Below are 13,902 nucleotides of genomic sequence, written 5' to 3'. Positions count from 1 at the left end.
ACCAGGCAGGGGAACACAACTGTGAAAAATCACCACTGCTGTAGAGGAGAGCAGTGTTCCAGAACAGGCTGAGCCACATGACCACAACCACCTATCTCAGGCACATCCGAATGTTAGTTCGTCTAAGAAGAGTACGAGGAGGAAAAAAATGACAAGGAACAAGGCACCTCCCTTTTGTGGTCATAGTAGCTGTGCACACATCCATGCCCTTGGTTGGTCTCTAAGTCCTGTTAAAATTCTTCACCCATCATGTCTTGCCTTCTGCATTTGATAGGATGCAGCCCAGGACGCAACCTCCAACCAGAACACTCTCTTACTTTCTAGGTCACCTGGGTGCCGGGCGTAAACTGAGAGGCTATCTCAAGGAACTTCTGGAGATAAACCGAGAGACTATCTCAAGGAACTTCCACTGCAGTGGTGTGATCCTGACACTCATCTGACTTGCCAAGTCTATATCCTTCTCTTTAACTGCCTATGATGACAGGAAGGCTTCCAGGCCCTGGGAATTTCAACAGCACCACCTTGCTCTTGTGGAGAAGAGCCCTCTGTCTGAACGGTCTTCACAAAGCTGTTGGGGCCAGCAGGCTTGGACAAGGCTCAGTCAGTCACTCTGCCCTCAAGCACGAAGGTGCCAATATTACTGCAGCAGAGAGGACAACCTCTCTCCAAAGTCATTTTAAAGCTAAGGCAAGATAACAGCAGGATAGGAAAAAAGAAAGGTGGGCCTTCTCACTTAGTTTATTGTGCTCTTCCAAGAGAAAGCTCCACTTCCTGGTCTTGATATCTGCAATGAGAAGAGATAAGCACACATTCGCTCATTTGCATTCCACCGCTCGTCATGAACCTCCAGCAAGCTCTCATGATGGATGTGGTGGTCCTGAGGCAGGTACCACAGCCACCGCCAGGGAACTTATTACAAACACATGACTCCCCTGCCCCCACCATCTCAAAGCAAACATTAACAACCAGCCTCCTTTGCACGCCCAAGTTTGACAGCACTGTCTTGGGGTATAGAAAGGCATTTCTTTGTAGGGCATCTTCTGTTTTACTGCTCTTCTAAGGCTAACATAGAAACAAATGGGCTCTAAAGCCCAAGAAGCAGTGCACCTGCATTTGTCAAAACAGCACTGACCAGGTGATTTAGAAAACTAGGATACTCTCTTTGGGAAGCTTAGAGATAAAACCAGCAGCCACTACTTGTTCACTCTCTGTGACAACTGAGGTGTCAGTGTCCTGTAAATATAGCTATATCTCTATCGGGGAAGTCAGCCTGAACATTCAAAGACAGAGACAAAGAATGCTGACATCACAGATCGCACACAGATCGGTCACTTGCCGTAACTCCTGGACTCCATCTGTTTAAACAGGCCAATCACCGCCTCCGAATAGCCGATGTCAACCTCGAAGCGGACTCGAGAGATAAGCATGCATTTGCCTGTCACAAAGGTAAGGGATGGAGCTGAGGGAAGGCTGGTCTGTCCTCCAACACTGCCACCAACCTCATCCAGTGGCTTCAGGGAGACCGAGGAGAGTCGCTCGACTGCCTTCACTGTAAAGAGGAGGAAAGGACCGACATGATAAGGGGCATGGCACTGGACGACTTTCACCTGAACCAGGACATTCAGAAAGGCCAGACAGAAAGCAGGGCAGGGAGCTCAAGGCCATGAGGTAGATTAGGAAGGCTTACGAGCATCCTTTAACCAAGGCTTTGAGCATTTTAATATTTATCAAATGTCCTGGGCACAGTGACATGCCCCTGTAATTCCATCTAATCAGAAGGCCAAAGGGCCTAATTAAGGCCAGAACTTGGAATGCCAGCCTGGGCAACATAACAAGACCCTTGATGGGGGGATGGAGAGGGAGAGAGAGAGAGACAGGGAGGAAGGGAGGGAGTGTGGGGGGGAATAGAGAGCTTGTGAGCAATTTCTTTTCCTTAAATTTTTTAAATTAGAAAAACAGATATCGGAAATTAACAGGAAGATGTAGCTTGCAATAAAGGTTAAATGCTGTAGGTAATCTCGGTTCTGCCTGTGACTCTGCTGAGGTTAACACACCACAAAGCACCCATGCGACCTTATGCATAGCTACTCTACCAACTGCTTAGGTAGCAAGATGAGAAACAGGACCGACAGGCTATCGCTATCACCTATCACGGAGGCGCTTCATGGACTTGACAACACACAACTAAACTGATAAAAGCAAGGAGAAACTACTAAGACAAGACACATACAGAGAACTTAAACAGGAAGAAGAGAGGATGAGAGGACAGCGATGCAGCCAATCTGAAGCAGGAGGAAAAGCAGCTAGAAAACGGAAATGTTCAACTTCACAAATAACCACAGGAATGGAAAGACGTTTTTACACATTAGTGTTGCAAGATTACAAAACAAAACAAAACAGAACAATAAAATCCAGACAGACATTCACAGTACTGGCTGAGAATAAGACCTTTTGGGGAAACTAGAGAGACAGGCATGGGTTTTAAGAGGGATCATCATGATTCTACTCCCTGGAACTAAAAGCATAGACATAAACCCGTGCATACAGGGGCTTCTTTATGGATGCAAAACCAGGAAATGGGAAGCAAATTAAACAGCAAAAAAATGACTTAGGCAACTCTGCCATATTCATACAACCAACGTTATGCAATTCTTTTTCTGTGAGAAAGAAATTTTGGAAAAGACAGTATAATATTTACTATGTTCAATAATACAAAATATCTGAAGTTCATGATGGTCCATTATGATATTAACACCCATACACTCATCACACAGAACTGTCAGCTCTCACTAAAATAGAAATGTTTATGAGAAAGGCAGGGTGCAAATTATATACAAATATAACAGTGCTTTATTCAGTGCCAGAGAAAAGAAGGGGACAAAGTGCCCGAAGTGGCTGAGTCCAGAGACTGTGGGCATCAATACACTATGTGTATTGTGTGGTAAGTGCAGGGTAGGGTTAAACAAAGCAAAATCCAGGCTAGGGATGTAGCTCAGTACTGAAGTGCTGACCGAGCTCACCTGAGATCCTCCACTCAGTCCCAGCACTGTAGGGAAAGAAAAGGAGGGGAATGGAGAATCCAGACACTTTTAAAGCCAGAACTGTCCAGGACAACCGTGCTATGTGACAATGCTCTCGAGGGCCAAAGGATGCGAGTGGGTGGTCAAGTACTTGCTCACAATGCACAAGGCTTTGAGTTTAATTCCCAGTACTTACAACAAACAAACAAAACAAAAACAAAAGCCAGGCAGTGGTGGCATAGTGGCATGGTAGCACATGCTTTTAATTCCAGCACTTCACTTCAGACGCAATGGCAGGCACATCTCCAGACCAGCCTGGTCTACAGAGTGAGTTCCAGGGCAACACAGAGAAACCCTGTCTCAAAAAGACAAAACCCAAACGGAAAAACAAACAAAAACCTCAAAAAGTATAATCTATAATAAAAAGTATAAAAAGACACAAAAATGATAAACCCATGTGAAACTTAAAAACAGAAAAGGCAATTTATAAATCTGAAGTTGCTGCAGGGGAAGGCAGGGTATAGAGAGAGTCCACACACACTCCAGTCAACCTCATCTAAAAAAGCCACGTGGAAACTTCTGTGCCTAATACAAGTAGGTGGGGAAGTACCCAAAAAAAGTAGCCATGCCAAACAAGACCTACATAAACTCAGAAAGGCCATCCAAGCCACAAAGCACCATGGTCAAAAGATGGCTCAGCCAACAAACTGCCCAGTGGAACCCTCTGGTTTCAAAGCCCAACAATACCAGGTATCAGACCTGAAATTTTAACCCGGCACTTGGAGCCTCCTCTAATACTCAATGACTGAATTAAAGAAAAGGGTGCCACCACAGGTGTCATGGGCTGAATTATGGTCCCCTAAAGTCCCATGCAGGAGTTGTAAGTTCCAGTACCTTGGAATAAGACCCAAATATAGAGCTTTTCAAGTTAAATAAGATGACTTGGGTACACCTTAATAATCCAAGATGACTGGTGGAGGGAGGGGCAGGTAGAGAGATGGGAGGGGGGTAGAGATAGTATGGGGGAAGGGAGGGAAAGGGAGAGAAAGAGAGGGAGACGGAGACAGAGAGAGACAGACAGACAGAGAGAGAGAGAGAGGGAGAGGGAGAGAGACAGACAGACAGACAGACAGACAGAAGCAGAGACAAGATGACACTTGAATGCTTGGGTGTCTGAGGATATGGACCAGAAGTTTTCAATCTATAGGTCATGACCCTCCCTCTGCAATCCTTTCATAAGGGTCACCTAAGGTAAATCACAGATATTTACATTACAATTCATAATGGTAGCAAAATTGCAGTTGCATAATGGTAGCCAAAAATGGGGCTGGAGAGATGGCTCAGTGGTTAAGAGCACTGACTGCTCCTCCGAAGGTCCTGAGTTCAAATCCCAGCAACCACATGGTGGCTCACAACCATCCGTAATGAGATCTGATGCCCTCTTATGGAGTGTCTGAAGACAGCTACAGGGTACTTACATACCCTGTAAATAAATATTTTTTTTAAAACAATTGCAGTTATGAAGTAGCAATGAAAATAATTCTATGGTTGGGGGGTCACAACATGAGGAGGAGCTGTACTAAAGGGTCACAGCATCAGGAAGGCTGAGAGCCACTGCCATGCACAGAGGTGACCCCAGCACCTCAAGGACAAAGGCTACAGGGGAAACCAAGCCTGCACACGCCCTGGCCTCAGATTTCTTCCCTTCAGAACTAAGCAAACACGTTTCTGTTTCTTAAGGTCCAGTTTGTGTCACAGCAGCCGTACCAACGTGTAGGGAAGCCACCTAGCCACACGTTTACAAAGGTGAGACCAAGGAAAGGACAAGTAAAGTCTACAGAAACTGTCTCATCGTCCCACAGAAAACGTCCTGGTGAACCTGAGAATTTTGTCATGTGCCAGATTCTCGGAGAGGTGATCTGAGCATGTACTTCTGAGATGGGCGGAGCAGAGTTGGTGTAGACGCAGCTGCTGGGAGCAAGTGGGGGCGGGGGGGGGGGGTGACACAAGAACATGGCACAGGACAAGGGGACAGAAACACCGACACAGGACAGACTCAGAAGATGGGGTACACCAGGGCTGATGAGGACTAGATGGATAGACTTGCCTGAGTGATGCCGTATGCCACCTCCCCTCCACCCCACCCCCGAACTTTGGAGTTCATTACCCAGGGTCGGACAGTAAACAGTCATCGCCCTAGGAAGCAAGGCCTGACATGGCTATCTGTCCCTGCTGTATCTACCAGAGCCCAGGGGAAACAGGCACTCTGGTTGGAATTGCAGCTGAATCACTAATTAGCTGTGCGTCTCTGTGCTAGTTACTCATTTGAGACTTCATGTCCCCATTCATAAAATGGTCGTTATAAAGAGAGATTGCCAGGTCACAGAGCCACCAGGCGCCAGCTCCTGCTAACTTTCCACTGCAGGTGAAAGAACGTGTCCACTTACTCAAGGCTCTGTAGTCGCTCATGCTGAAGTCCCACGTCTTTGTAAAAGAATCTGAAATAAACAGAAGCCTGATCACTTTTTGTCTTCATTTGGTGTCTGAGACTCTCTAAGAACTTATTTCCTGGACAACCAGACAGGCCAAATTCCAAAGCACTGACTGGCAGGCTCTCAAGGGCTTTAAAAAAAAAATCTCTACAGGACACAAATAGCCAACCCAGGTAATTCTTTTGTTTCATATAATACAGAAGTCATTGAACTAAGTCGGCCGAGGCAGTTACGACTGGAACCCAAATCCTCTGAATTGCATGTAGTCGAGTAGTGTGGTGAGCAGCTCTGAGGACCAGCAGAACTAGCCACACCCCAGTACTCCCTTCAGATCAACCAACACATTACTCATCTTTTTAAAGCGCTGAGCCGGCTCTGCACTTTAAAACTGAAAGGAGAAAATAAAGTCTTTGGAGTTCAAACTACTGTCTTTAATACATACATACAGCACCTGGCAGGGGCACTGGCGCCTCAGTAAACACGGGAACGTTCTCTCTCTGGCCGTGTACTAGCTAAGTTTAACAGCTGCTTGAGACAAAGGGAGAAGCCAGCTAAAATAGAAAAATGTAATGTGCTAATGTGCCCTCTTAATATTTATGAGGGGCTGTTAGAAGAGAGTCCAAAAATAGAAAAAACAAAGAGCCTCATTACCATAGTGTCTGCTGGGCAGAGACTTAAACACGGCAATGAGCTCTTGGTTGTAGCCGATCTTTACCCGGAAGCGATCCCCAGACTTTATGCACGCTCCCCGTAGAAAGCTTGTGTTTTGGGATGTGGTCTGCAGTATGTTTGGGGGTCTCCCTTCTGTCCTAGGTGTTTTTCCCCCTAACGCATAAAAGCTGTCCGAAATGCTCTGCCCAGAGGTGGAAGGCCTCGCTGCCTTGGCCTCTAACTCGGAGTCCCTGGGGAATGGTCCAGAAGAGGATGCTCCTGTGTCCCGGGTTGCCTGGGGCTGACCCTCGCTGGACTTATAACCCAAAAGTGGTTGGTTAGAGACTCCTGGAGGACTTGGGTTAGGCTTTGGGCAGGCTGTGGACATCTCTCCTTGGGTCTTCCATGGCCCCGTCGTTTCCTCTGCTGGGCTGGGCTGAGAACAGCGGGAGCTGTGAGGTCTCTGATCAGTAGGAAATGAATTATTGAGATTCTGTTGCTTGAAAATGGAGGCATGGCCCGCTGGCTTTGAAGGCTCCGCTAGGAGATTCAGGAGAGAGCCCTGCTTGGACTGGGACGGGCCGGCAGCAGAGGAGCCTGAAGCTGCGCTCTGTGGCTGTTCTGACAACTTCTCAGCTCGACGGGCCAAAGCTTTTTGCCGATTCTCTTCAATCTTTTTCCTCTGCTCCTCTGTAAGTGGCAAGGACATTTTTAACAGGATAGGCTCATGCAGGGATGTCACCCTTTAGTTGGGAAGTTGGTAAAAGCTGGGGAAGGTAAAAAGACAAAAATAAAACGTACATCCACCATGTTTGATTAATAAGGTTTTATTCCAGGTAACATATTAGAAAAAGCTAAGGGATGAATTGAAATTTTTTTATAATTAAAATGAAAGCACATAGACACACATATGCACACAGACAGTAAATAGCATATTCTAAAATACTGATCCAGATAAAAAAGCAAAGAGTTATTCCAAAACGGACTGTGTTTCACTGGGGTATTTTTCCCCCGTCTCATTTGCTAGCCAAAGTGAGTTAGCAGATCCCAAGAAAGTTTTACAGTGAAATCTAACTTCATTAGAATGGACAAAGACTACATTTTAAACTAGAAAGGCTAGTGGATCAGACAGAAATAGACTGACCAATGACCAGCTTCATACCCTGCCACAATGCTTGCTCCAATAGCCTGTTTCCAACCTGGAAGAAGGAGAAAGAGCCTCAGAGACTGCACACTAAATTCTCCCCTTGCCTTCCATCCTCACTACATTTCTTTTTTTTTTTTTTGGTTTTTCGAGACAGGGTTTCTCTGTATAGCCCTGGCTGTCCTGGAACTCACTCTGTAGACCAGGCTGGCCTTGAACTCAGAAATCCGCCTGCCTCTGCATCCCAAGTGCTGGGATTAAAGGCGTACGCCACCACGCCCGGCTCCTCACTACATTTCTATTGAATCTGCAGGAGACCAAATGCAAGCTAGAGCAGCTGGTCCTAGAGCCTGACTTCCAACATGCAAGAGTAAAATGACTCTTGGAAAAATAAGGGGACAAAGGGGAGAATTGGGGACAAGGGTCACTGTGCCAAATTCAGACAGAAGACATAAAGGTTAAGTTCAACTAAACCAACACACATCACCACCACTCAGAGCACAGCATAGTTCTGAACTTTTCTTGCCACACATTTAGAAAACACAGGTATTCATTACAGTGTAAGATCATACATTTATTTTGTACTGTGATTTCATTTACCCTAGACATTTTCCTATAGGCTGAACCAGTTTTACAATGCTCTAGATGCAGGGGCCTGAACACCAAATTCTCTGGCTGGGTCTGACTTAAGCCTTACCCAAATAGCACTACCTTATAATGTTACAGGATATTTGAACTTGAGTTTCTAGTCAGGGTTTGGCCCAGCCCTTGACACATTATTCCCTCTGGCTGGAATACAGATATGGCTTTAGTACTCACCTTTGACTCCAAAACAATGAAGGTAAAGTTAGTTTGTAGGAGAAAGCACCCATGTTTGAAAACGATGTCTAATTGAGTGGCAGACAAATTGACGAGAATCAGAAAGATTTGACAGAATAGGATATGCCCAACTCTCATGAGGAAAGGGAAGCCACTTAAGGGAGAGACAGACAGTACAGGAGGAGAGAGTACAGCACAGGATACGGTAGAGTTGAGAGAAAGAGTACAGCAGCAGAGAGGGAGACGGAGGCAGTTTTACCGGGAGAGCTTTACAGAGAAAGGCTGAAGAAAGAACAGGTCAGACACAGGTAAAGATAGAATGAGCAAGAGAATGAGAAGGAGCCAGAAGATTAGAACCAGGTTCCTAGAGTTTGAGACCAAACAGAGCAATTCAGAGGCGGAGAGAAAAGCCAGACTTAATCAGTCAGCTGGGGAAAGAAGCCTGAGCCAGAACAGCTGAGTTGAACCAGCCAGCTAGAGTTCAGAAAGAACAAGAAAGGGTGAGTTTACTCAGCAGCAAGTCTCAATGGGGCTGAAAACATTAAAGGCCCAGATCAGAATATAAGGAGGCTAGAAGCTTCCAGGACTAGGCCTAGGTTAGCAGATGGAGACAGTGAGCCTCCCAGACAACTACAACAGGATAAAAGTTACTTTTATAATGATTGTAACACAGGAAATACTCCAGTAGCACGGCCAGCCGTCAAAGAAAGCTCTAGACTCTTGACTTCAGAGGGTTTAAATTTTATTTCTTGCTAAGACTCCCTTTAGACAAAGCACCCCAAAACATCTCCTCTCACAGATGTTACACTCAAGCCTGCCAGCCAGCAGCAATAAAAACTCTCAGCCTTGTATTCAACTAGGGTTATACCTACCAAGGCCTGGTATGCAGACTGACCCAGTTGGGGAGATGAGACCACGTAATGAGAGGTCCAACTAATAAACCATAAACCACAAATGCACACCACCACATAGACATTCCTCTTTGCTGAGACCTGGGCTTCCATTCCCTTCCTGCGCACATCTTGGGTGCCTGAGAAAAGGGGACGCCCCGCCCCACTTTGCCTCTAGCATTTCCACTTGGATCTTCCCGTCCCCACTGCTCCCTCCTCCTGCCGTATTTGGTCTCGTCCGTCTCCAATGCTGCTACCTCCTTCGCAGCCCACTTTCTTACCTAGCGAGGCCAGTAAGGTGAGGCACCTGAGCAGAACAGCCCTAGCCCAGGAGCGTCTTTCAGAGCCTTGCCTAGGCAGTTTTCGCTTCTGGTTGGACTGTTAGAGAAACTAGAATTCAAGCGCTACAATTTCACCCATCTTGGGGCGGGCCATTGGCATTGAATGGCTCGGCCACCGTCGAACTACATTTCCCAACAGCCAGTACGGCCGCAGATCCCGGTCATAAACTGTGGGTGATAGTACACTTGGTGTAGGGCCTTCTGGGGTTTGTAGTTTGAATGCGAAAGCCTGCCCATTGGAGGTTGGTGAATTTGAGAGGCGTGACGTTATGGGCGGGTCAAGGTGTGGTGCACCCTGGGAGTTGTAGCTCTCAGTTTCTCCAAACGTTTAATCAGGCATAACGAAGGCTGAGTGTTCAGTGTCAGGGGTGTCTCCAGACATGTCAGACAGCCAGATTGATTTGATACTTAATAAAGATTTTCCTGGCACACCCGTTTCTAATAATGTTGTCCTTATAAGCCCCAGCCGCTGCTGAGTATCTGCTTTCCTAGACCAAAGAGGAATTGGAATTGTTAGAGCCTCCATCAGTCAGCGTGCTGATCATTAATAGGAACTTAAGTTAATCCGAACTACAACCTATAAAACATAGACAGTAACTTACGTAACCCAGACTTACCTAGAACTCACCCTGTACCAGAGGATGTCTTTCCTGCCTCCACCTCCTACAGACTTGCACCATCATAAGATTATTATTATATCTTTTTTTTTTCCTCAAAAGACAGGATCTTAACATGTATCATTGGCCTAAAACTGACAGAGATCCTTCTCTGGAGTGCGATTAAAGTTGTGCCCCACACACCCAGATCCATTATCCTCATTTTATGAGATGAGAAAATGGAACTAGGACTGGTCCACAATTTTCTCCAGGCTGTATTTAGCTACTTTGTTATTCTGATTCCAAAGCCCCCCCCCCCCCCCCATCTATCAGATACTATCATGGTTACTTGACTCCATTTCTGAGTACAGCATTCTTTCTATCCTCCAATGGTTGAATATAATATTCTTCTATCATCAGCATACACGGAAAGGTTGAAACGATTCTGTTTTCAAACAGAGCTCATTACAAAGAGGTAGATCTCTGAATACAGAGTTAATTGGGGAAATGACCAGACATTTAGGGAAATGTGATGTGTTTTTTTAATAAGAAGAGACGATGAGGTGGGCTGCAGTAAGATATCATGAACACAGGAGCTATCAAAATAGCAGCCCACAACAGGAGGAAGAGGAATGTTGCTAGTGTTGGCTATTCATCCAACTCAAGGGGCAGGGGAAGGCTTTCTGTGCCTGCACTCCCTTTGTAAAAGTATACTTTGTAAAGGTTATAAACGCTCAAGGCACACAAGTGGCCAGGCTCCGCCCTGCAGATGTCACTAGTGGTTGTACCAGTGTAGCTGGAGAGTGTTCAAGCCCCGCCCTACAAGGAAAAAAAATCCCACCAATCCCTGAGTCCCAGGCCACTCTGGAAATCCCACCCACCCTCTAGAAACCCTATATCAACCCTGCATTCTGCCCAGTTCTTTGCTGCTTCTCACTGGAGCAGAGGCAGCTGCCCTCCTGAGTTCCCACCTTCCAAGAAATCTAGTGTGGCAAGTTTGTTGTGTGGTGTGACTCTGTGGTATTCCCAACTGCCAGGATACCTTTCCCTTCAGAGCTGTAACATTTTGGACAAAGCAGAGCTTTGGCAAAACACTTTGACTGGGGAACTATCCCCTTCTGGAGCAGAGCTCTAACACTTGCATTGGGGAAACTTTCCAGGCAGCTAAAAGAACTTCTGTAGCAGAAGCCTTTTTCTTTAGAGCTGCAACACTTACAGCTAGTATTTGAGGTAAATCTTATATCTTTGGTTTTCCCTACTACTCAGCATCCATTTCCTGCTTCACAGTGTGAACAGCTACTAATTAGCCAGCACCTGTCTTGCTCTTCCTATCCCCTGCAGAGACAGTTAATTTCTTAAGACCAAGTGCTGTGCCCTTCATCTTGCCTGTCACCAATTCACATGACAGTCACTTCACTCTCCAGGCCCAGCTGATTTACCCATAGAGCAATATGATGTCCTTTGATGTGAATCAGAGGACATCTGGGCCCATGCATCCTAACCTCAGAATACTGGATTCCTATCTATCCATGTATCTTGCTCCTAGGAATCCCAACGTAGAAAGTCTGGAATTGAACTAAACAATATGGTCTCCTTTCTAGCTCTAGCGTCCTAAAGGTGAAGTCACTGTTTAGTCAAAAATTCATCTTTAAAAAGCAAACCAATCAGATTTCAATCAAAATTCCTAGCGTTGGCTCTGTCAACAACATAATCCACTGGGCTCTTGCTGTAGCCAAGCTTTGTTTAGGAGAGAGAGGAAGTGTTGTTGAAATACTTATTTGGGAAGTCTGTCTTGCCAGGCTGGTCTCAAACTCCACAACTTCTTACCTCAGCCACCAAAGAGCTGGGATTACAGGCATGTGCCGACACGCCCACTTTTTAAACAGTTTATCTACTTTAAGAAGTTCTTAAGACAACTGTGAAAACCCATTCATTAAAATGATTAAAAGGGCTGGGCAGTGGTGGACACACCTTTAATCCTAGTACTGCTGAGGCAGAGGCAGGTGGATCTCTGTGAGTTTGAAGGCAGCCTGGTCTACAGAGTAAGTTCCAGGACAGCCAGGGCTACACAGAGAAACCCTGTCTTAATTATAACAAACACACACACACACACAAACACACACACACACAATTCAAAGTTAGCTTCATGCCATGCATTTCAGTGAAAGTAGCTCATTCCCCCTGTTAACATTATTTCAGGACTGAGCTATGTACCAAATAAAAGGCCATTGGTAAATAGATGACTCATAAATGTATACTTTGAATTTTAGAGCTAGGAGGTACTAGGGCTAATATATAACTCTCTCTCTCTCTCTCTCTCTCTCTCTCTCTCTCTCTCTCTCCCTCCCTCCCTCCCTCCTTCCCCGCTCCCCCATCCCCTCCCCTATTTATTTATTTTAAGTGTGTGTGTGTCTCTGTCTGTCCGTCTGTTTGTCTGCCTGTCTATCTGTCTGTCTTGGGGTTTCTATTGCTGTGAAGAGACACCATGGCCAAGGCCACTCTTATAAAGAAAAATGTTTGATTGGGCATGGCTTACAGTTTCAGAATTTTAGTCCATTATCATCATGGTGGGAAGCATGGCAGCATTCAGGCAGACATGATGCTGGAGAGGTAGCTGAGAGTTCTACATCTTGATCGATAGTGATTGTGACACACTGACGAGGCTTGAGTTTCTGAGAACCCAAAGCCCACCTCCTGGTGGAATACCCCCAACAAAGCCACACCTACTCCAACAAGGCCACATCTTAATAGGGCTACTCCCCATGGGCCTAAGGGGGACTTTTTTTTTTTTTTTTTTTTTTTTTTGGTTTTTCGAGACAGGGTTTCTCTGTGTAGCCCTGGCTGTCCTGGCACTCACTTTGTAGACCAGGCTGGCCTCGAACTCAGAAATCCGCCTGCCTCTGCCTCCCGAGTGCTGGGATTAAAGGCGTGCGCCACCACGCCCGGCTCAAGGGGGACATTTTTATTCAAACTACCATTGTGTGTGTGTGTGTGTGTGTGTGTATAGGGCTATGTGAGTTCTGGGAACTGAACTTGGGTTCTCTGCCACAACAGTGTGCATGCGAAATAACCCACTATGCTATCTCTGCAGCCCAAGAGTTTAATCACAAGGAATGCAATGCAAGGGGGAGAAGGTGCAGGTGTTGGGGCGATCTGTGCATCCCAGTGTCATTTTTAAAGGTCTAGTATTCCTTAGCTCTTCCCATGCAGCTTTTAGAATGGCCTTGAACTTGCTGTTGTACTTTTGAAATGTCCTCCACAGGTTGTTGTTCCGAGTGCTCATGGATGTTGGTATTTTGAGAAGCCATGGAACTTCTAGGAGGTGGGACCTGGCTGGCAGGAGCGGGTCACTAAGGGAAGCATTTGAAGTTTATAGGAGGCTCCCTGTATGTGGTTCCGGTCATGTTCTCTCTGCATCCTGGTCTACTGTGATGTTAGCATCCTCTCTAAGTGTTCTTTCTGGCCATCATGAACTGAGCTGCTGTGACACACTCTTTCCTCCCACCCTCTGAAGCCATGATCCAAAATAAACCTTCCCTCCCTAAAGTTGTTCCCCATGACTTAAAAGCAAGGCGACTGTTGTGTTTTATAAAATGGCAGTGTGTGTGTGTGTGTGTGTGTGTGTGGCGGGGGGGGGGGGAGGCTGGGGGGAGGAGAGCAGGAAGGGGCAGAGGGGAGGGGCCAAGGTGTCCCCCTGAACAATCAAGCCATGGGAAGCCATGGGACAGGCCTAATATAAAAGCAAGTTTATTGGTGAGAAGGGAAGGGGGGCAGAGGAAGAGAGGGAGGGGGGAAGAAAGAGGGGAAGAAGAGGCTGACAGGGACACAGGGGAGAGGAGAAAGAGAGAAAGGGGAAGGGAGAGAAGAAGGGAGGGAGGGGGAGGGAAATAGAGGGAGGGGGAGGGAGAGAAGAAGGGAGGGAAGTGGAGGGAGGGAGGAAGAGAGAGAA

At 46.4% G+C, this 13,902-nt stretch overlaps 1 protein-coding gene across 3 annotated transcripts in view; it reads right to left on the bottom strand.

The window, feature by feature from the left end:
* Nucleotides 1–12,561, bottom strand: part of Smarcal1 (SNF2 related chromatin remodeling annealing helicase 1) — a 54,848-nt gene extending 42,287 nt beyond the window's left edge. The window contains exons 1-5 of one of the 3 annotated variants that reach the window (XM_085838261.1): nucleotides 12,490–12,561; nucleotides 6,164–6,930; nucleotides 5,468–5,518; nucleotides 1,337–1,549; nucleotides 734–784 (exon numbers count right to left, since the gene is read on the bottom strand). In XM_085838261.1, coding sequence (XP_085694387.1) covers nucleotides 734–784; nucleotides 1,337–1,549; nucleotides 5,468–5,518; nucleotides 6,164–6,872 — 1,024 coding nt within the window. In that variant the 5' untranslated portion in view covers nucleotides 6,873–6,930; nucleotides 12,490–12,561. Of the gene's footprint in view, nucleotides 1–733; nucleotides 785–1,336; nucleotides 1,550–5,467; nucleotides 5,519–6,163; nucleotides 6,931–8,998; nucleotides 9,185–9,297; nucleotides 9,481–12,489 lie in introns of those variants that run through there. The other 2 variants (XM_021170518.3, XM_021170525.3) reach the window with 2 other exon arrangements.
* Nucleotides 12,562–13,902: the final 1,341 nt, after the last annotated feature.

The sequence above is a fragment of the Mus caroli genome, unplaced genomic scaffold (genome assembly GCF_978045245.1).
Source record: "Mus caroli unplaced genomic scaffold, Mus_caroli_1 scaffold_1, whole genome shotgun sequence".
Classification (NCBI taxonomy): Eukaryota; Metazoa; Chordata; class Mammalia; order Rodentia; family Muridae; genus Mus; species Mus caroli.
This window is presented reverse-complemented; position numbering and strand designations above follow the sequence as displayed.